Source organism: Microcebus murinus, chromosome 1, assembly GCF_040939455.1.
Source record: "Microcebus murinus isolate Inina chromosome 1, M.murinus_Inina_mat1.0, whole genome shotgun sequence".
Taxonomy (NCBI): Eukaryota; Metazoa; Chordata; class Mammalia; order Primates; family Cheirogaleidae; genus Microcebus; species Microcebus murinus.
The window spans coordinates 21,632,339-21,656,561 of record NC_134104.1 but is presented as its reverse complement, the minus strand read 5'-3'; the positions used below and the strand labels follow the sequence as shown (position 1 = coordinate 21,656,561).

Sequence of the window (24,223 nt, the reverse complement as noted above, 5' to 3'; positions counted from 1 at the left end):
GACTTTTTTTGTCTCTCTTTAATCCTGTTGATCTTTACATCACGTATTTTGAGGCTCAATGAGGCATGTGCATATTTATACTTTGTGTGTCGTATTACTTTCCTATTGCTGCTATAACCAAGTACAACAACAAACTTAGTTATATCATAAAACAAATTTATTATCTTAAAAGTTATGGCCGTCATGATTCTCAGTGGGCTGAAATCAAGCATCAGTGGGTCAGTATTCTCTTGTGGAGACTCTAGGGGAGGTTCCATTATTTTTCCTTTTTCAGATTCTAAGAGGCTTTCCACATTCCTTGGCTCATGGTCCCCTTACATCTTCAAAACCAGCAATGGCAGGTCTAGTTCACATCACATCACTCTGAACTCTACTTCCTTCTTCACAACTGCTTCTCTGTCGGGGACTCTACTGCTGTTAGTTGTTAATTGTATCCACTGAAGTAACTCAGGCCAATTCTCCCATCTCAACAACCTTAGTCACAGCTGCAAAGTCCTTTTTGCCATGTAATATAACATGTTCACAGGTTCTGGGGATAATAATGCCAGTATCTTTGAGCAGTCATTATTCTCTCTCCTGCATATGTCTTCTTCATGAACTATCCTTTTTATCAGAATGAAATATTCCTCTTTTTCTGTGCTAATCTCTTATATGATGTGTTATATATAAGATTTAAATAACTACTCTTGCCCTCTTATGCTTACTTATAGCTCATATGAAATTAAAATATGTCTTCTGTAAATGTATCTTATAATTGGAGTGTTTAAATGATGATTCAGCAATTAAAAGATAAGGAAATGAATATTTTAGGTTTTTTTGGACTGCAAATAGTCTTTGTCACGTTTCTTTTTTTCTCTTACAAACCATGAAAAATGTAAAATCATTCTTCATTCTAAGCCATATTTATAAGATGTCCATAGGCCCTAGTTTGGTATCCACTAGTTTAGACCATTACATTTAATATAATTGTCGATAACATCTCATTTAGGTATGTACTTTTTTTTCTTTTTGTATGTTCTGTTCTCATTTTCCTACTTTCTCTTGGGTTATGTAAAGATTTAGTATTTTATTTTAATTTATATTTGCAATATTTCTTTAGTTTTTATTTTATCTTTTAGGTGATTCTCTAGGGATTACAATATAAAAACCTATATTCTCACAGTCTACCTAGAGTTAATATTTTGACACTTTACATTAAATGTAAAAACCATGCATATATCTTGCAACCCCATTATTTAGTGATCTTTTTATTTTATATCATATATAATACTTATATATTCATTAAAATTCCATCATACATTATGATAAATTTTGTTTTAAGCAATTACAAATATTTTAAGGAACTAAAAAGATATTTTATGTATTTATCTAAATCCAATGTCTTTTGCTCTTTCTTCATCATTGAAGATCCAGATTTCATTTAGCCTGAAGAAATGTATCCTCTATTTCTTATATAACTGATTTGCTTGAGATAAATTCTATTAATTTTTTTTAATCTGAAAATGTCCACTCCACCTCTGTATTCCTATTCCTAAATGATTTTCTTTTTCTTGCCACTAAGAACTCTAGGTTGACATTTATTTTAAAATGTGTTTCCACTGTCTTCTGGACTTTTTGGTCTCTGAAGGAAATGAGTATGCCATGTATCATTTTCCTCCAGGTGCTCTCAAGCTATTTTCTTTATCTTTGTTATTTGTTTGATTAGGATGTGTCTAAATGTGGTATTCTTTGAATTTTCCTGGTTGGGTTGAGCTGAGCTCTTTAATCTATAGATTTATATTCGTCAATATATTGGGTTGTTTGGGGCCATTGTTTCTTTAAATATTTTTTCTGTCTCATATGTGGGATTTTACTTATACACATTAGACATTTTGAAAGTATCCTACAGGCTCATGAAATACTTTTCAGTTTCACCTATCTTACGCCTCACTGCACATTAAATAATTTTCTGTTGTTTCCCCTTCAAGTTAACTATCTCTTTATTTCTTTTCTGCTATTGAGCCAATCATGAGGGGTTTTTTTGTTTGTTTGTTTCATTCCAGATACTACTTTTTTAGTCTTTAAATTTCAATTTTGTTCTGTTTTAAACTGTTTGTCTCAATGCTGCCAAGTCTTATATTTTCATTCATTCTAAGTATGTTTTCCTTCACCTTGGCAAGCCTGGGTAAAGCTGTTCTATAATAGCTGCTCTAAAGTCTCCAATCTGATAGATTCAACATCTAGGTAATTTTAAGATTTGCATCTGTTACTTGTCTGTTCCCTTTTAAAATTGGTAATAGTCTTCTAGCTCATCGAATGCCAAGCAATTTTGAATTGTATCCTGGACATTGTAAAAGTTATTTTGTACAGTCTGCTTTTGATAGACATCTGGAGAATGTTTTCAGCATGAAATCACCTCTGTAGTTGCCAAGTTCACTCTGAATCCCTTCAAGGAAAGCCTACCCTCTGGGCAAAGCTTTGAGAGAAAAAGAAACAAAACCCTGAGAACTAGTTTGTATTCCTCTTCACAATCTTCCTGATTTTGTTTCCTTAGAAAATCCTTAGATAGTTAATTTTTAAAAAATTTGTTTTGTATTATTTTCAGAGTTTTATAATTTTATCAGTAGTGAGATGGGCTATAATGGGATTAAACTGACTTTATATAAAGAGAAATTTCTATATATTCTATTTTAATACATTTAATGCATGAAAATATTTGCTTAATCCAGTGCCTGGAACTGAATATCTTATTTTCAGCTTTCAGAAACACTTTGAATTTGCTTCTTCATTTCCTTTTCTTTTTCAAATGTATTTTTTGTTTGAATATTTTATGTCATATATTCTAAAGTAAATTATTTTCCTAATCTACGATTGTTTAAATTGAAAAATTCTAAAAAGATTGGAGGGTTTCTTTTCTTCCCTTCAGTCTTCTGTGAAATTTTGTTTAATATCTTTTTCATTAGCATTGTATGTGTTGACACTAATATCTATAGACAAAAACTTAGCCTTCTTGGAAAGTATAGTATGTTTACTGGTAAAATATGTAAATTATTTTAAATTTTAATTTGAGAGATATAATGTTAGCTGAGCTTAGAGTTAGATGTTTAGAGTTTTTGATAGTATCCTTTAACTTTTATAGTTAACTTTTATGAGTTGTTTCTACTCATATAGACTGAATTTCATATAAAGCAAAAGAAAATATTTTATATGTACGATCACTAAGCAAATTCTCAAACTTTTATCATGGATTCCGTGGATATATTTCTATTTTTTTTTCTTCAAACTCCAACTGAAAAGCTTTTCTATTGTGGATATCATCTCCAAGTAGTGAATGTTATATTGTCCATATTCTATATACAAATTGTTTCTTCTTGTTATATCTCTGGGTATGAATGTCTCTTAAATATCTAATGAGTCTCTAGCAGTCTAGTTTCCTCTTTGATTAATCTATATTCTTGTAGTATTTCTTTAGATATATTAGTCAGAATTTTCTACTTTTCACAATTAAATTTACCCATGAATACTAGGACAAAACAAAATATATTGGAATCCTATCTAATTTTTCTATCATTTTGCTATATTTCAGAGTAAATTTTAATTTTAGTAAGATATTTATTTGCTCATATATTTGCCTAACCTGTTCACTATTTTATGGATATAAGATTATTACTGTGTTTCCCCGAAAATAAGACAGGATCTTATATTTATTTTTCCTCAAGAAGACATCCTAGGGCTTATTTTCAGGGGATATGTTATTTTTTTTTTTTTGGTACGGTACAACAGTCTACATTTATTCAAATATAGTTAAGTCATCTTCTTCTGGAACATTATCATGACTCTCCAAACCCGAATCCCATCCTGTATTTCGTGTGACTCTATTTCCTTTAGAACCATTGGGCCCAATCTCTCATGTTGAGCAATAGAGCTCTCATGGGGCAGATGAGAGTTCTCACAGGGCCCTTCTTCTTTACTGCTCTGTGAGGAAATGCATGGGTTGTCCAGATACTCTGCATAGCCACACCCATCACTAGGTCTTATTTTAGGGGTAGGGCTTACATTGCGCAAATGCTTAGAAATCCTGCTAGGGCTTATTTTATGGGCAGGTCTTACTTTCGGGGAAACACAGTACCTTCTAAAAGATTACGAAAATGTATTTAAAAAGTAAATCCTGTAAATATTTCCAAAGTGCATGAATATAATGGAAATTCACTAATGATAAATTATATAAAATATGCTTATGAAAGATTGATTTATACTTAAGTAGAAAATAATATAATTATTAATATTAATTGTACTAATTGCGGAAAAGTAAAAATAAAATCCTAAGCCCTCCAGTTGTCTGAAGAGACCCCTTTTAAGCCAAGTGAGTGCCAGAGAAACCCTAAAACTGAAATCCCAACCATGACAGGATGGGACGTCAGACACATCTCATTAAACCCCCTTCCTTGTTAAACATTTTTAGGCTTTCTTTTCTAAAGGTAAAACAGAATCAGGCTTCTGAAAGGACTTGTTTCACCCCTGATTTCAATAACTGCCTAATGCTGCTCCTTCCTTTTGTGAATTTGGAACTGCAACTGACCAACCTTCCTTCCTGATAAGGGACCGCTGAAGTTGTGAAGTTGTTCTGACCAGGCTACAGAGGATGCATAGTGAGAGTTTTCATGTCCTCTGCTTCATTCTTTGACATCAGAGGGCTGAAAACTCCACCCTCAGAACATGCTAACACCGCCATCTTCTGTACATGGATCCCATAAAGTAGCTTGAGCTTAGTTGTGCATGCTCATGTTTTTCCTTTCATAAATATTCAAAATATGTATATTCAGCCACTCTGCTCAGCATAAATTCCTGTTCCTGTTGGCTTCCCCTCAAATTTCATGTTTCCATCTTCCAGTCAGAGGCTATACTTTCCAGCTTGTCACAGTGGCCACCCTGCATGCTGCAACATTTTATGAGAAATAAAGCTCTCTTTTCTAAATTTATGAACCCGGTCATTCTTCAGTTGACATTGCTAAAGTTTAGATTTTATTCTTGTAGTAGAAGTACAGAAAATACCATGAAGTATATATCTACATTTAATATATTAAGCAGTATTGGTTAAAATAATAATTTGGAATATAAAACCATGATTGTCATTTAAAACTTAGCCTACTCTTCTCTTTCAGTTATGGTACTTGCAAATCAATGTGATTGTATTATGAAGGTTGAAACGTGGTTTATGTTGTTGTTGTTGTTTTACCTCTGCATCACCACTACTTAAATCTTATATTCTTTTTTAAAATTATTTTTTATTTCATAATATTAAAGGGGTTTAAATGCTTTTCTTCCATATATAGCTTTTAAAAGGCTTTAGTGAGACCTATAAATTTCCCCATCACCTGAATAGTGTTCATTGTATCCATTTTACAATAGCTTTTTAACTCCTCCCTTCCTCCCCCTCCTGCTTCTTGATTTCCAATGATTTTTAATTCTTTTTGTGACCATGTGTGCCCATCAACTAGTTCAAAATTATCACAGAGTACATGTGGTCGTTCATCCATTCTTGAGTTACTTCAACTAGGAAAATGTTCTCCAGTTCCATCCAAATTGTTGTGAAAGACATTAATTAATTCTTTTTTATGGCTGAGTAGTAATCCATGGCATACATACACCACATTTTGATAACCCACTCATGAATTGACGGGCACTTGGGTTGATTCTACATCTTTGCAATTGTGAATTTTGCTGCAATAAACATTGAAGTGCAAGTGTCTTTTTGTTAAAATGACTTCATTTCCATTGGGTAGATACCCAGTAGTAGGATTGCTAGATTGAATGATAGGTCTACTTTTAATTCTTTGAGAAACCTCCATATTATTTTCCATAGAAGTTGTACTAACCTTCAATCCCACCAACAGTGTATAACCATTTCTTTCTCCCTGCATCCACACCAGCATCTATTGCTTTTTGACTTTTTAATAATAGCCATTCTGACAGGGGTAAGGCAATATCTCATTGTGGTTTGAATTTGTATTTCCCTGATGATTAGTGACATTGAACATTTTTTTTATAAGTTTGCCGATCATTTGTCTATGTTCTTTTAAAGGCTTCTGTTCATATATTTTGCACACTTTTAAATGGGGTTGTTTTTTTCCTTGCTGATTTGCTTGAGCTGTTTGTAAATTCTGGATATTAGCCCTTTACTGGATGTATAGTTTGAGAATATTTTCTCCCATTCTCTACATTATCTATTTGCTCTGTTGATTATTTCCTTTGCTGTGCAGAAGCTTTTTAATTTAAACAAGACTCACATTTATTTTTGTTGTTGTTATAATTACCTTTAGGGTCTTAGTCATAAATTCTTTGCCTAGGCCAATATCTAGAAGAATTTTTCCTATGTTTTCTTCTATAACCTCCTATAATTTTTTCTGATTTTGTAACTAACATTTGTCTTTTATCCATCTTATATTAAGATAAGTAGAAATTGTAGTTGTATATTATTAATACAACCAAATGATCATGTTATATATGAAAGCTATCTAATGAGTTTTGTTTTTTTTTTTTTTTGGTAATTGAAGCCTGATCTGTTATAAGATATTTTATTTAGCAAAAAATCTATAGTAGTAATAAACTTCTTAGTACCTTACATGAAATGCCATAAAAAGCTATTGTTGTAAATAAATATTTACATATTAAGAGTGATTGGAATACTTTTATTGTAATCTTTTGCCATCAAAATGGTATAGAAACTATGAAAATGACAAAGACATTACAAAATGGTACAAAAAACACCAGAACTGTCTTTACGACCAAGTACCTACAGTATCATGTTGCTAAGAATGAGGGGGAAAGAATCAAACTATTTATATTAATAATTTGATATGAGCCCCACTTACTGTAATAGCAGTAAACCTAAGTTATTTGAAGATTAAGCCTTTTTTTTTTTTTGCTCAAAACCTCTTTTGTGTTTCAGCTTAAGCAGATTCCTTGGCATCCTGCCAGTTCTTTTTCAACATTTCAAAGGCATTACTTTACTAAGAAGCAAGAGTTGAACTAAGGTTCTAATTTATAAAACAAAGGAGGTAACAGGCATGTGATAGGTAGTTTAATGCAATAAGCACCGATTACATAGTACTTTTGATTACAATTAGAGTATCATTAAGTTTTGTGACGAGGTAGTCATTACATATTAACTAATAATTAGACTTAATTATTTTATGTATAAATTTAATTGAACAGTTATACGGTAACAATGCATGTTAAAAAACAGTGAATTTTTTTATTTATATTGTTTCAAACTGAGCTTCTGCACCTACCTTTAATTCTTCTTAGACATAATAGCAATTTGTAAATGCATTTATTCCTGTAGTGTATAAGAGGAAGTTAGGAAGATCAGATATATTCTAAAGTTATAGTAATATTAACTAATCTTATAACACAGTGTCATCTTACTTCTATATTTACATACATTCCAGAGTTGATAGATAGATGCTTTATTAAACAATTCTTTACTCAAGTTTTATATTCTCTCAATATAGCAGTGATTCTACTACCATTGGCTGCATATATACGATGAGGTAGATAAGTTGTCAACATGATTTTAGCATTTAAAGAAACTCACTTTAGTAAATATTTAGAAATAAGAAAAATTCTGTGGTCATAGCAGATACACATTTTATGTCTGTGATTAAAAATTTGTCTTATGACCCTGACTTTTACAATCACCATAGTACATTTAAGCCATTTAAACTTTAAAGAAGATGGCTCATTTGCAGACATAAATTGGTTCTACTGCCTGCAACTATTTAGGTTTTATATCCAGTATGGTAATTTCAAGGACAGCAACTGAGAAATATGCAAAGTATATCTCTTTATCCAGAAGATAAAAAGAACAGGACATTAAAAAAGAAAGGTGCAAAGTCTTTTATTGTTCAGCTGTATTTTTTTAACCCAAAGGTTACATGAACCCCTGGGAAAATCTTAAGTATCACATTTCTCATGTGTACAGATACTATGAATTATTCTAATTTTATGCCTTTTCGTCTCTCTCTGACAGACATTACTTGATTCAGATCAAATCTTGTCCTTAAAATGTATTTCAGAGATTATGGTGAGGAAAAGTTGTTAAGGAATTTTAGGAAATATCCAACTCTTGAGAGGATAAACCTTAAAAATGAACAAACATTAAGCAAATTAATAAAAACAGGCATTTTATATAACAACTGGATTTATCATTGCCTCTTGGCATCTCTTTAACTCTAGTAGCCAGAAATACCATGGACTCTACTTCTAACTGACCATAGATTTTTGTTGTTGTTGTTGTTTTTTGGAATGAAGACTTGCCCTGAGGATCCCAGTTCTCACTGGGACAGTGAGTATTTTAATCAGTATAGGCTGCTATAATGAAATATCAAAGCCTAGGTGGCTTAAACAACAAACGTTTCTTTTTCACAGTCTGGAGGCTGGAGGTTTTAGATCAGGAGTATCCAGTTCTTTGTGAGGGTCCTTTTTGGGGGGTTATGTACTAACATGGCCTTTTCTTGCTGCATGGACATACACATAGAGATCTCAAGTCACTTGCTCTTTTTATAAGGGCATTAATCCCATCTTAGGGTTTCCACTCTCATTACCTCACCTAAACATAATTACCTCCCAATAGCCCCACCTCCAAATACCATCGCACTGAGCATGGGGCGTTTACATATGAATGTTGTAGGGAGCCAAACACTCAGTCCACAGTAGGAAAGACACTTCACAGATGGAACCAGTGCAGAATTTCCACAGGGTGAGACAGCCCATGGAGATCACATCATATTGAACTTTCACTGACTTTCAAGACATTTTTCATCCTGAAGATCTTGAAAGACATACTAAGATCTTGTGGCAGAGGACTTTGCTAAAATAATATACAGATTTCAGTAATATCAGTAGCTCTATTTTGATTTTAATGAATCTGATAGGTCTAATGCTAAGATTAAGTCATTTATATTACCCAAATTTCAGTATCCAGATTTATAAAGAGGAAGAAATATATCTAAACTCTTATTATTCTTTGAATTAAGGCATACTGAGGTTAGGGTTTTACTTATATTTTTTCAATAATACTTATCAGGCATATAATGTATACCAATCATTTTTTTCTAGGGTTTAGTATACAGAATTGAATGAAGCAAGCAAAAATACTTGCTTTTATGACCCTTGGCAAGGAAAACTGATAATAAAATAAAATAGCAAAATATATAGGAAACAGTGAAAAGGTCCAAAAAGTGAAAAAATAAAGCAGCGCAACAAGATACATCAACCCACTGTGACCATAATAATTATGCACAATAAACAATCCCAAATTTGATGTCATGTAGTAATTCTCACATTGACTAGAATCCTCTGACCCAAGCCAGTTTTGAATAAACAGTTTAGCTTCAAGGAGCAATGCTTAGCTCTATGCCATGGATCCAGCAACAGGTGTAACCAGGCTGAAGAGACAAGAAATATAGAAAGGAAGCCATCTCTTGGTTGATAGCAGAAGCACCAAAAAAACAAGCTTGATAATGAAAGCAAAGTGTAAGTGTTTGTTCATGTTGTATGCAGAAAAGGCAGATGGCTAAGCTAAACATCAATCCATCAGGGTAACATACTCATATTGGGAGGTCTTTCGAGTGAATGCTGGCTGAATAATTTAAGCTATTTTAGAAGTAAATGCTGCAGGTGACATTTTAGATATAGTGGTAAGAGAAGGACCCACTGCAAATGTGGGGTAAGAATATTCCAGGGAAAGAACATAAAGTACAAATTCTTCAAGCAAGAGCAGTTCTGGTGAATTCAAGGAACAGCACAGAGGTCCATGTTGCTGAAGCTGAGTGGGCGAGAGAGAGACAGGAACAGAAGGTGAGGCCATGAAGCTAGCGAGTGGCTAGTGTTATAGAGATGTGCTGTCCAACATGGCAGCCACTTGTTACATGTGGCTATGGAACACCTAAAATGTGACTAGTGCAACTGAGGAAATTAAATTTTAATTTTGTTTTACTTTAATTAATTTAAATTTAAAATATAGTACTCAATTTGGTTATTCAAATATTTTTAAGTATATTTGAAACAACTTGAGTATGTGAATGTACTTATTTAGCCATATGTTATATGAAATCTAAATGCAGAAGAATTTTTCTTAATACAAATCTAGTGCCTAATGTGAGATACATTTAAGTGTGAAGCTGATAGCAGGCTTGGAGATTGCCAAAAAAAGAAAAAACAACAAAAGAAAAATAAGAAAACATGGAACATATCTCAATAATGTTTATTAAATTTATTTTTTATTTAAAAATTTTATGGATATATAATAGTTGTGCATATTTATGGGATACATGTGATATTTTGATATAATCATATAATGTGTAATGACTAAGCTGGGTAATTGGGATATCCGTCACCTCATTTATCATTTCCTTGTTTGGGGAACTTTCCAAGTCTTCTCTTCTAGCTATTTTGAAATATATGAAAAATAATTGTTAACTAGAGGTGTGTCCTATTGTGCTACCAAGCAGTAGATCTTAACCCTTACATCTAACTGTATTTTTGTACCCACTAACCAATCCTCTTTTCATTCCTCCACTACTACTCTTTCCAACCTCTGGTAAGCATCATTCCACTTTCTACCTCCAGGATATCAATTTTTTTAGTTCCCAAATCTGAATGAGAACATACAGTAATTGTCTTTCACTTATTGCTGCATGAACATACACATAGAGATCTCAAGTCACTTGCTCTTTTTATAAGGGCATTAATCCCATCTTAGGGTTTCCACTCTCATTACCTCACATGTTATTTCACTTACAGCAATTTCCTCCAGTTCCATTACTAAATCAAGATTATAATTGTATTTGAATATGTCCATTTATTTTAAACATCAAATTCTGAAAAAATAGGCATTATTGTTATGTATAAAACAATTTTAACACTGATATATCTATATCCCAAACATTCTTTTTTGATAATTCAAAAATTTTTATGAATGTGCTCCATTAAATAATTTGTTATATATGTGAAATTGTGCCTAATAATACATCTGAAATTATGCTTAATAATTTTAAATAATTTAAAAATAATCTAGTTCTGTATGGAAAATTTGATTATATAAAGTCACAATAAAGGAACAAAGTAGCCATTCACAGTACAAGTATAGTATGTTTGTTAGTATTTTATGTATGATTTGAGGAATTAGAGATATCCAAACAAGGAAAAAATAATACTAGAAAAATGAATAATTCACATTAGTTATCTAATTTTTCATATGGCCAGTATCATTAAAATAGTCAAGTTAGAGAGAAACCCAGTGTGTGCCAAGAAGTCACATAAAGGCATCCCTTAATATTAATTATACTTATAACTCAAAGTTCATAAGGTATGCTGAGATTCAAATTTAGTACAAAAACTGCACATTCAGTGTTATGGTTAATTGGCAATAAGCACACATCTAATTTTATATTCCACATAGCCGTTAGAATTCCCCTGGTACATGGTCTGAATCCATTTAATTGCCATAGCTGATTCTGCATATGACTGAACATACAGTAGAACTAGATCTATGAAATCATTAATTGAATTATCGTCTAAATGTGCCAAAGGATATATTAGTTTTTACTCCCTTGGTAGTTTCCCTCAGTTTAAATCAAATGAGAAAATTCAAATAGCTGAAAAAAAGAGTCAAGGTGCTTAAGATATTTTTTTAAAGTGTTCAGTTAATTCTTAGCTAATAAGGGACTAACTTCCTTACAAAATAACAATAAAAGTCTAAGAAAGACGGTATATTACAATGGAAATCACAGTGGATTGGAATCCAAAATTTTGTGTTTAGAAATAGCAAACAAATTTGATTATTTTCATTCTTTTTAAATGAAGTAATGATATCTAGAATACATACTTATCAGGGTTTTCATTCACCAATTTTACTATTATTTACTGAGTATCTATTGAGTGTCAAGAATATATTCAGGTGCAGAACATTGTTCTTGCTCTCATGGAAATTATTAATTAGGGATATAGAACACACACCACTACAATAAATTGAAATATATCAAAATGTACAGTCATGGTGAGAAATGAATGGCAAAGCTCTTAAAATCAAATACCCTATTCCACATTAAGATTGCTATTGTCATTATTTTTAGTTCTTAAAATCTAATATTAAAGAAAAAAGTTGAAAATTTTATACCATAGAATATGATGGCTGAGAGAAGAAAGGAACTCACTGTAGTATTTAAATGCTTTGACAAGAGTATAAGCCAGATTTGCTACAATCCAATACTGTTTTATAAGGACAATACCTATGATTATTAACAAGATGATTTTAAAAGACTTAAATATTTTTTCATTGATTGTAAATATTTCCCTAATGATGTCTTTTAGATTTGATTCATAAAACACATAGTGTATAGTGAGTTTGTACAGTGAGTTCTTATTCTAATATTCATGACCTAGTGGAAATTCAGGTCAAAGATTTTTATATTTCAGTTCCCAGAGCCTGTGTTAGGCTTTGTTATCAGCTTCAGCCTGCTCATGCACCGGCAGAATTCAGGAATCCAGGCCAGGACTCAGCAAGAAATAAGACTTTACTTAGGTCACAGGTACCAACCACAATAAATGAAGTTCAGAAAAGAGATTTCAGAGCCTAAGCAGGAATGACAATAGAAAGTGGAAAGCTTGCATTATGCAAGTAATCAAGTCAAAAAATCTCACATATACAAGCTAAAGGATGACCCCAAAAAAAAAAAAAAAAAAAAAAAAAAAAAAAAAAAAAAAAAAAAAAATCTCACATAGTAGCAGAATGCAGTGATGAGTACTGGCTTCAACTTCAGCTCTAGTCTCAGCAATAATTAGGCAAAAAAAAAAAGAAAAAAAATAAAAAGAAAAGAGGGGGGAGATTTATCATTTATTACAACATGTGTAACTTGGCACAAAGTCTAAAGTAGACTTAAAAGTTTCTTTGTGTCTCCTGGCACTGAATAATCTTATCCTGAATGAAACTTTGAGGAAGGTGACAGATTCGGATCCTGGCACTGGTCACTGTTTCTCGTGATGCTGGTAACTTTAATTCAGAGATTCAGTCAAGGTCATGGATATAAGAATTGATTAAATGTTCTTGCTCAGCCTTCTGCCTGTACAGCTGCCATTTAATTAAATCTAAATAATTTCTCTTTAGGGATCATTTCAGTGTGATAATAGCTAGAGAGCACAGTTCCTTGTTTTTTAAAGTCTATAGTCATACTACTCTCTGTTTGCAATCTTCCCCTTCTTACAATCTATGCAGTAATGCATACATTTTTTATTAATTATGTAGTCATTAAATAGAACATTTGGGAGACTAAAGATAGTCAATAGTTTTACCATCAAGGACGATTACATTATTTTCCCTCACATAGTCTCTGTTTTTAAGGAAATGAACTTACTGAAATAATATTTATCAAATAATTATTTTTATTTTAATTATAATACATATATTTACATTGTAATGTATGTATGTTTATGTAGTAAAGTACGCTAGAAACTTTTAAAAACATGAAATAATTAACATTACCCTGAGAAGTTTATTTAATTCTTACAAAAAGCAAACATCACATTTTAGATAGTCCAATGCCTCTTTATATATAGTGAAAATGATATTCATGTATGTCTTTAAAATTTGTCCCAAGGCCATGTGAAAGGACTCCCAGAATTTAAGGAAATTTTTAATTCTTTAAAGAAAAAAGAAAAAGAAAAAAAATCCCAAACTAATAAACACAAACTCATGGTCATGTCCTTGCTACTTGGCAGAGTTGGCACTCAAATCCAATGGCAAGGTCAATGCTATTTTCAATTCAATACTTTGCTTTTAAGCAACAACTACAAATTTTCTGTTTTATTTGTCCACTATGTTTTGCATGTGTGCATGTGTGCCCAACTCCAGATTACTTTTAGTTACTTATATATATTTGCAAGTCACAATGTGATGTTTTGATTTAAATGTACAATGTGGAATGCTTATGTCAAGCTATTTAACATACCCATCATCTCACATACTTATAATTTTTTTTATAGTGAGAACATTTGAAATTTACTCTCAGCAATTTTGAATCATGTAATATATTATTATTAAATATAATGACCATAGTATGCAATATATCTCAATTTCCCCCCTCTTTTCTAAAGAAAACTTTATACCCTTTGACCAGCATGTCCCCGTCTCTCCTACCACCATGGTCTCTGATAACCACCAATCTACTCTCTTTTTCTATGAGCTTGAATGTTTTAGATTCCATATGTAAGTTAGATCAAATGATATTTTTTGTGCTTGGCTTATTTTACTTAACCTAATGCCTCCAGGTCCAGCCATGTTGTCATGAATGACAGAATTTCCTTCTCTTTTTTAAGGTTGACTAGTATTCTATTGAGTATATACTCCATTATTTGTATCCAGTCATCTACTGATGTGCACTTAGTTTGAGTCCATTTGACTATTGTGAATGATGCTACAATGTCCTTACTATATCAAAGGTAAAAGTTGTTGATAATTTCTTAATCACAAGAGGGCTAGAGTGCAATTTTGAAATTCACCTTTGAAATTCAGATACTGTCTATAAACAATAAGCAAATACATTTTCAACGCTATTAAACATTTCTTATTAATTCAAAATGGAAGGTATTTACAGTTCCCAAACTGGAATGTAGAGGATTATCTTTGATTTTCTGATATTGAAACAATTGGTTAACTTATCTGTCAGTTCACAATTTTAAATAAACTTCTAGATAATTACTTAACTCTAATATTTCAAATATGCAAAATTTACAGAAAAAAATTCAACAATTCTTATCAGTGATGTATTTGCTTCAGACGTGTCTCTGTCTTTCTCTCTTTAAGAAAGGGAAACATGTTTTCCTTTTAATCACCCTTCTTGGAACTACCTTCTTTTGTCAAAGAGAAATGATACTTATAATTGTTAAAATTGTAAGGAAGACTTTATTCAAGACCACTGCAATAGTGGTCAAGACTGTTGTAAAAGAGGAGAGAGATTGAATTAAACTTCAAGTACAAGTGGGGATTTATAGCCAACAAATAGAGTGAGGGGGTCATTAGACTTCTAAAAATTACTAAAAGGAACTTGATACATTTCAAATTTGGTGGCATTCTTGATAAACTGGCCTAACAGATTCTTGCTAATGGTGGGCCAAAGACTTAGACCACAATGGTGGGGAATGAATAACTTGGTCATATATCAAGGGTGATCAGAAATTGAGATGAGGGAATTCTCACTAAACTAATTTAACAGGATTCCTTGCTAATGGCAAGCCAGGGGTAGGGCCAGGACCATGGTCTAATTGATAAATGGGATTAGAGGATCCTGACTAAAATTTAGTCAAGGACGGAGTCTTTGTCACTTTCCTGGTTTTCACTGGCACCAGAGGCTTTCTGAAGGGCTATCTCTCCCTCCACACCCAGTGAATGATATATTTATATCTTGTCACTGTTCAGATTTCTCTGATTTTTCTTTTCTACTTTACTCAGAAAAATTTGTTCTTCCAGTTCTTCCAATAAACTTATTTCTGTTCCTTATAATTAGTATTAGAATTGTAATTATAATAATATATTAATTTTGACTTTAATAGAATTTGGGGAAAGACAAGAAATATTTCCATAATGCTTTATTTTATGTAATTAGGAATTAATTTTCTCTATGCATAGAATATAGGGAACAAATTCTAGGCAAAAAAATAAGCAAATACATTTTTAATACTTTTAAACATTTTGTATTAATTCATAATGGTATTTTAAAATTCTCAAACTGGAATTTACAGGATCGTCTTTGACTTTCTTTTATTTTTTTTATTTCAGCATATTACAGGGGTACAAATGTTTAGGTTACATATATTGCCTTTGCCCCACCGGAGTCAGAACTTCAAGCATGTCCATTGAAACAACTGGTTAACTTATCTGTCAGTTCACAATTTTAAATAAACTTATAGATTATTATTTAACTCTAATATGTCAAATGTGCAAAATTTATAGAAAATAATATTAATAATTTCATGGTGAAAGTTTTCATACATATCTGATATATATGAGATATATATGTGATATATATATGTCAGCAATTGCTGATATTTCTAGATTTGCTCATGTCATATTCTTCTCTTCTCATTCTTTTCTGTTTTTCTTTTAAAAAGCAAAATATATTTCCTTTGTACAGCATTTGAAGCCTTTCATGATGTAAAAGCCCTTCTTATTTTCTGAAAATTACAAAGTTTGGTATACCAACATGAAATATTGCTACGATTTTTACCCTTTTCACATGTTGTTGTGCCAGTCACATCCTTTATCCCACATTGACCCAATACCAATTCTTTAATTTCATTAATATGCTAACCTTGTATCCGTAACTATTGCTGCCTTGCTACTGTTTTGATATTTGCTATTGGACAGAAATTTAGTTCTTGTTTTATTGTAGACAAGAATTATCAATATTTTGTTGCCTCACACCACAAATATGTATTTTTAATGTGGCTTTTAGTATAGCATGTATTGCCTGTAGCACATATTACATTCAACATCAGTAATTCTGAATTTAGTTCCCACTGAGATCATCAAGTAAGCAATTAGTTGCAATTGCTTTCTTTTATAGGAAAACCAAATCTTACCATAAGTTTATAGTTAAATTATAATAATATAATACACATACATATAGATATCACATTGTGGACAGAGTATGACTGTGAGTCAGCTGCTAATAGTTTCATTAGCATGTATGATTTTCATATTGGGCTATATTTCTTTGTAATTATACTATCTATAAACCTTTCTATAAATAGCATAATGCTAAGGAAATTACATTTTATATATTTAACAGTAATAATATATTGTGTGTATATATATAAGCTTAGCTTTTGACTGTGAATATCAAGAAGCTTGGCTTCTCATATAGTTGTTCTTTGAAGTAGTTATGTGTTCTTAGATTCTTCACTTCTCTTACTTGAAGCTTTTTGGTTTTTGTTTTCTCTCTTGGACATATCTTCCTTTCAATTTGGTTGAACTGCTCAATTAAATTTAAGTCATTGTTTAACTTTCAGTCCATTTGATGTGCAGTTTTTGAGTTTTGAGAACACTATGTAAGCTATCAGGTAAATACTTATGACTGAGACACATTCTAACCCACAAATGCAGATCCTTTGGGGAAGAAATAAATCAATTCTTCCAATGCCTGGTGATTATCATGACAGAGAACATGAATGCTGTGGGTGCATGAAGTAGGGAGACTCACCCAGAATCGAAAGGCGTGGAAAGGCTGTGTTTAGGAAGTGTGGAGCTTAGTTCTAAAGGCAGCTTGTTGATGGCACATGCAAAGTTGCCAAAAAACAAAATATATGGGCAAATATGTCTGTGTAATATTTAGCACACCTAAGTATAAAGCTATACCACTATTTTATTGAGTAAATACTCTTCTGTACAGCATTAAGTTGTTGTGAATTTTTGTTATGAAAATAATAATGCATTAAAAGTCCTTTCTATAAACCTTTATAATATTTCTAATTATTTTCTCTGGAAAGATACCTAAAACTGGATTGGATTGCAGAATCAAGATTATAAAGCTTTCTAAGGCTCTTTATCTTCTTGAGAAATAGTTCCAATTATATGCTACTCAATAATGTATGATAGGGTTCACATTACCAAAATGTTGCTAGCATTGAATATTATAATTTTATTTCTGGGTTTGATTGGGAATATAATGAATGTTGGTTAAAATAGCCTTGGATTCAACTTCCAGCCCTTAAAATTAGTAAATTAGTACTGAAATTAGATTGACATCTCTAACCCCCAATCCTTCATCGATAAAATATGGATTATACTTTCCTTATGAAATTATTAAAAATATCAAATGGAATAGGTGTATAAATTTATTGTCATGTAGAAAGAAGTCAATAAACATTTCAGCTTTATGACATTAAAACTATATGTTAAAAATGGGACAGAGATTTTTAAAATTATTGCTTCTGTAATTTGACTATAGATTATAATTTTATACTACATATCTGATATGTAATTAGTAGCTATAACAAAATTTTATATAGATTATTTTAGCCATTATGAGTAATAAAATGTTTAAAACAGACAATGGAAATTGATAATTTATGAAACGATATTATGTTTAAGTAGTTAATATTACTAACAATAATAATCAGTGTAAATACCAGCAACTTAATTGTTGTATATAATACAACTTAATTGAAAATCATGTTTTTATGTAAAAATAAAAAACAATCCTCTCAAATAATCATGCAATCAGGAAATTAATGTTCAAAGAGGTTATAATATTTGGCATTTTTCTATAGGTTCTAGTTCTGGAGTAGAGCAAGAGTAAAAACAACATGTTTCTTTAAAATTAGGTTTATTAAAAATAAAATGATATAATATATTGTCTGTTTTCTCTCAGCTATTATTAGAGAGTTCTGGTGTAGAGACCGGAAATTTGGCATGGAATCATAGGAATGGGGACTTGTTAATATTCAAATTAATTGTTTTTTTATGAATTTAGAACAACTCTGGTTTAATAAAAATTGGAAATGTAGATACCTTAGGAAAAAAAATTGGTGTTTGGTTGTGATGTTGCCATTTCCACTTAGATTTCATGCATGCTTCTCAAAATATTTTACAGAAGAAGCCAGATTCAGTGAACTCACACCAGTAATCCCAGCACTTTGGTAGGCAGGATGTCATGAGGCTAGGGGTTTGAGACCAGCCAGAGAAACACAGCAAGAACCTGTCTCTAGGAAAATAAAAAAATTAGCCAGGTATGGTAATGCCTGCCAGCTACTTGGTAAGAGGATCACTTGAGTCCAGGAGTGTTAGGCTGTGGCAAACTATGATTGTGCCACTGCACTTGAGCCTAGGTGAGAGAGCCAGACCCTATTTACATATATATATATATATATATATATATACGCATATATGTATATATACATATATGCGTATATATATATACACACATATATATTTAATAGAAGAAATTATTATGCCTAGCTAGATTTAAGTGACATAAGAACCATTGATTTAACTAGATTTTATACTAAACTCTTACTTTATAATATAGCTTGTTCCAGAAACAATTTCTAGAGATGTAGACAGCCATTAATTAAATTGATAGAAACTTTTGTCAGATTAAGAACAAACTAAACTCTGGCTTTTGTTTCATATTTTAATAGTTGGCTAGATATGAATGTTTTTGTATTAATAATATTATAATCATGTTAAGAAATATTCAAATAGCATACTTGTATGAGTTCTGATGCCATATATGAAATACAGGCAGTCCCTGAATTATGGACGATCCAACTTAATGGTGTTCGTACTTATGAACAAGGCTCCACATAAAATAATTTATAATTAAATAATTAGATTAATAATTCGGGAACTAGTCTTTTCCGTGCACATAAACAAACCTGCATGGCATAAGCGCTTTGTTGGTGCAGCATCTTATGCCAGTGGCTAGTCTCATTATTTATGCTGTTGCTTAGGTGCAGCAGCACTTTTGTTTTAACTTTTTCATCCAATTTTGTGAGTTTGTGTTGACTCTTCTGATCTTGCTTCCAAAATGAAAGTCCACTGCAAGTCCAGGTGAGCCCGCAGTGAAGAGAAAGGTGATTAGGATGGAAATGAAAGTACAAATAATTAAGCATTTAGAGAGAGGGCAGATGCCATCATTCACTGGGAAAGCATTAGGCTTCAGTCACTCCACTCTCAGAACAGTTATAAAGGATAAAGTGAGAATTATAGTACATGTGAAAGGCAGCGCTCCACTGAAGGCATCAATTATTACTAAGCAGAGTAGTGGATGAATTATTGAAATGGAAAGGCTATTATTGATTTGGTTAGAACATCATAATAAGCGTAACATTCCTATTAGCCTAGGGTTGACACAACATTAGATGAGTGTTAACATTTAATATTCTTTTTTGAAATTACTCCTATCTCCCAGCTAAACTTTAATTTTTTTTAATTTTTTATTATTATGTGTATATAATGGTTGTATATCTTTACAGGGTACATGTGATGTTTTCATACAGTCATAAAATGTGAATTCTTGTATGATTTTATGTTCTTTTTGTTTGAATTAAAAGAAAGAACACAATAGCTTCTGTAACTTATTACAATATGGAGTATTATTATTACAGTATTACAGTGTATTATTATTACCACATATGAACCTTTATAGTATTATTATTATTATCATATATGGGCTGTTCATCAAGGATCTGAGTTATATACAGTTTTGACCTAAAGCCGTTCTCAGGAATATATCTTGTCTGTAACTCGGGGCCTACCTGTATGTGAAATTAGAATGGTATCGCTTATTTTTATTGTCAAGTAAAAATTACTAATATTTATGCTAATTAAATCTAAATGATTATTTAACTTTAAAAAGCTATCTATATGTTTTATTATATTGTTTTTTAGATGCTCCCAAGTTTACATCAAACCAAACAATTTATTACTCTTGGGAAGGAAATCCTATCAATATAAGTTGTGATGTGAAATCAAACCCACCAGCATCAATCCACTGGAGAAAAGAAAAATTAGTCTTACCTGCTAAAAACACCACCAATTTAAAGACATACAGTATAGGAAAAAAGATGATATTAGAGGTAAGTATGCATGTATACATCAATAAATTGTATTATTTTAGCAATTATCTACCATTTTAGATATATTTAAATGTCTTCATATACAAATATATATTTAAATATATATATATTTAAATATATAAAGTTTATTTACTTAAAGGTCAATTGGATTATGACCCATTGATTTGTCCTAGTGTTTACTTAAATAGAAATATAGGTATTTAGCCCAAACCATTATTTTTCTTGAATTTACTTTTAGAAAGAAAAACAATTATATCAGGAAACAAATAGGGAAAAAATATTAATAGTTTGGCAGTTATGGAGCACCAATAATTCAACTTCAGTGTAACTTTGTTATCCTCAGACTGGTATACTTAAATCCTATCTGCTGGCTACATATTTACAATTCCACTGCATTCAGGTTCCTAAATAAACCAAATTTACTTGTTCAGTGCCTCATTTTATCTTATTTTTAAAATTAAGATTATATGTAATTGTTCTTATACTGCCAAGTGACTGGCCTGTAAATATTGTTCGAATAAAATGCCTTTATTTATTAATTGCAGATTGTGTGTTTATCAATTTCAAAAGTTTATACACATTTATGGAAATGATCAGGAGTCCTTTTAACTTACAATGTTGGTAGAATAACTGGAAATCAGCACCACCTTATTTAGCTAAAAAGCTCCTATATTTTTATTCACTAATTCAGTGTATATGAACTAAAAGAAATGCATGTTTTAGAGTAACATCCGATGCTTATACTGCATTAACTTAGGGTGTCCTCATTAATGACTATTAGACTTAGAAAAAGGTTTGTACAATAAAAGAATTTAGCCATCAGATTTCCACATGTTTGGGTAACTAACTATTTGGTAATTAAGACACTTTGTCTAAATGTATTTCGATTTAAATAAGTTTCTTTGAAATCATATTAGAACTAGCTACTCGTGAATTGACAGGGATGCCAATTTCACCAAAAAATTGGGCAGTTTTAAACTAAATTTTTGGATTTACCTTAGTTTAAAAGATGAGGTTAGATTTAACTTCAGTTGGGGTACTACTGTATTCTCCTTGAGTACCACAATATAATACCATAGACTGGATTGCTTAAATCACAGAAATATATTTTCTCAGTTGTGGAGGCTGGAAGTCGAAGATCAAGGTGCCCATGGGGTTGGTTTCTTGAGAGGACTTTTTTTAACTTGTGGATGGCCACCTTCCTACTGTGTTCTCGCATGCCCTTTCCTGTGCACAGAGAGAGAGAGAAAGAGAGACAGAGTTCTGGCACCTAATCTGGCATCTATTCCTTTTCTTATAAGGACACCAGGCCTACTGGTTTAGGCCTCAGTCTTATGGCCTCATTTAAACTTAATTACCTCCTTAAAGATCCCATCTCCAAATACATTCACACTGAGAGTTATAGTTTCGATATATCAATTTGACAGGGGTGAGGATTGGACATAGTTCAGTCCGAAACAGGTAAATTTAAGTTTATGTTTAAATGATGGAGTAATATCTGCTTTACTTCATGTTGACATTTTTTAGTTTTGGGGACAACTCATAATTCTTCGTAGTTAATGTTAAGGGACATTTTATAGACACAACCTTTATATACTTTAATTATATAAATATTTCATGCTATTTAAACTTCTGCTTAAATGGCATTCCTTTGTACTCCAAAGTGAAAAATAAACATTTTTTGTTTACTTTGCACAGAGCTAAGGGATATGCTGGTTAAAGCTTTGACTTTGAACATACATGTTTTATGTGCAGACTGTTTTGCACAAATTAAATTTAAATCCTGAATAAAGAATATTGATGTATAACTATTACAACTTGAAAACAAAGTATAGCAAAACAACAATAACAGAAAAGAAAACACAACAATAAGCATTACTAATATTTAATTAGTAGCATACATAGTTTCTTGGAATAAGAAAGTATTTTTATTTAATAATTGTAATAGTCACATAAGTGCTAACACTTAAGGAAGATATAATAAAATATATAATAAATCAAATTTGCACTTAACAAATTGGTCAATAATAGATTTCTAAGGATGCTAACTATTACATCAATTATTTTTCTTATCATGGAAGTCGTAGAAAGAAGAAATCAAGTTTTTGATTGAAACACTAGCAAGTGTCTTTATTAACACTGTAGTCTCAGCTTATATTTAGATGTTCACAACTGTGTTTGTTGATCCATTATATTCTGTGAAAGCTTAAAATCATAAAATAAATTTATTTTCAATGGATTATATTTTATCAAAGCTTAGAGTCATAAAATAAATTAAATTTATTTTCATTAGATAGAGGCATACCTTGGGGATATTGCAAGTTCTATTCTAGACTACTTCAAATAAAGCAAGTAATGTAATAAAGCATGTCACAATTTTTTGTTGTTTGCTAGTGCTTATAAAAGTTATATTTACACCATATTGTAGCCTGTTAAGAATGCGGTAGCATTATATCTAAAAAAAGCAATGTATATCCCTTAACTAAAAACTACTTTATATTTGGTGGCTTACACCTGTAATTTCAGCAATTTGGGATGTTGGGATGTTGAGAGAATCGCTTAAGGCCAAGAGTTCAAAACCAACCTGGGCAACATAGTGAGACCCCAATCTTCAAAAAAAAAAAAAAGAATACTTCATTACTAAAAGATACTAACAATCATATGAGCCTTTAGCAAGTTATAACCTTGTTGCTGGTGGAGGGTCTTGCCGTGGTGTGGATGATGTAGGTGGCGGACTGACCACAATGGTGGTAACTGAAAGTTGGAGTGGCTGTGACAATTTTTTATAGTAAGATAAATATGAAGTCTGCTGTATAAATTAACTTTTTTCCCACAAAATATTTTCTTGTCTTATATAATGCTGTTTGATAGCATTTCACACACAATAGAACATCTTTTAAGATGAGAGCCAATCCTCTGAGACTGCCACTGCTTTATCAGCTAAGTTTATGTTATATTCTAACTCTCTTGTCATTTTAACATTGTCCACATCATCTTGATCAGGAGCAGATTCCTTCTGAAGAAACCACTTTCTTTACTCATCCTTGAAAAGCAACTCCTCATTTGTTAAAGTTGCCACAGGAGATTGCAGCAATTCATTCACAACTTCGGGCTCCACTTTTTTTTTTTTTTTTTTTTTTTTGAGACAGAGTCTCACTCTGTTGTCCAGGCTAGAGTGAGTGCCATGGCATCAGCCTAGCTCACAGCAACCTCAATCTCCTGGGCTCAAGCGATCCTCCTGCCTCAGCCTCCTGAGTAGCTGGGACTACAGGCATGCGCCACCACGCCCAGCTAATTTTTTCTATATATGTTAGTTGGCCAATTCATTTCTTTCTATTTTTAGTAGAGACGGGGTCTCGCTCTTGCTCAGGCTGGTTTCGAACTCCTGACCTCGAGTGATCCTCCCGCCTCAGCCTCCCAGAGAGGTAGGATTACAGGCGTGAGCCACTGCGCCCGGCCAAGGGCTCCACTTTTAATTCCAGTTTTCCCAATTTTTTCCCCATATATGCAGTTACTTTCTCTACTGAAGTCTTGAACCCCTTGTGGTCATCCATGAGAGGTAGAACCAACTTTTCCCAAATTCCTGATAATGGTGATATTTTGACCA

At 31.8% G+C, this 24,223-nt stretch overlaps 1 protein-coding gene across 2 annotated transcripts in view; it reads left to right on the top strand.

Moving 5' to 3' along the window:
* Positions 1–24,223, top strand: part of NCAM2 (neural cell adhesion molecule 2) — a 503,392-nt gene that overhangs the window by 350,649 nt on the left and 128,520 nt on the right. For both annotated transcript variants that reach the window (XM_012735842.2, XM_012735843.2), the window contains exon 10: positions 20,429–20,616. In XM_012735842.2, coding sequence (XP_012591296.1) covers positions 20,429–20,616 — 188 coding nt within the window. The remainder of the gene's footprint in view (positions 1–20,428; positions 20,617–24,223) is intronic.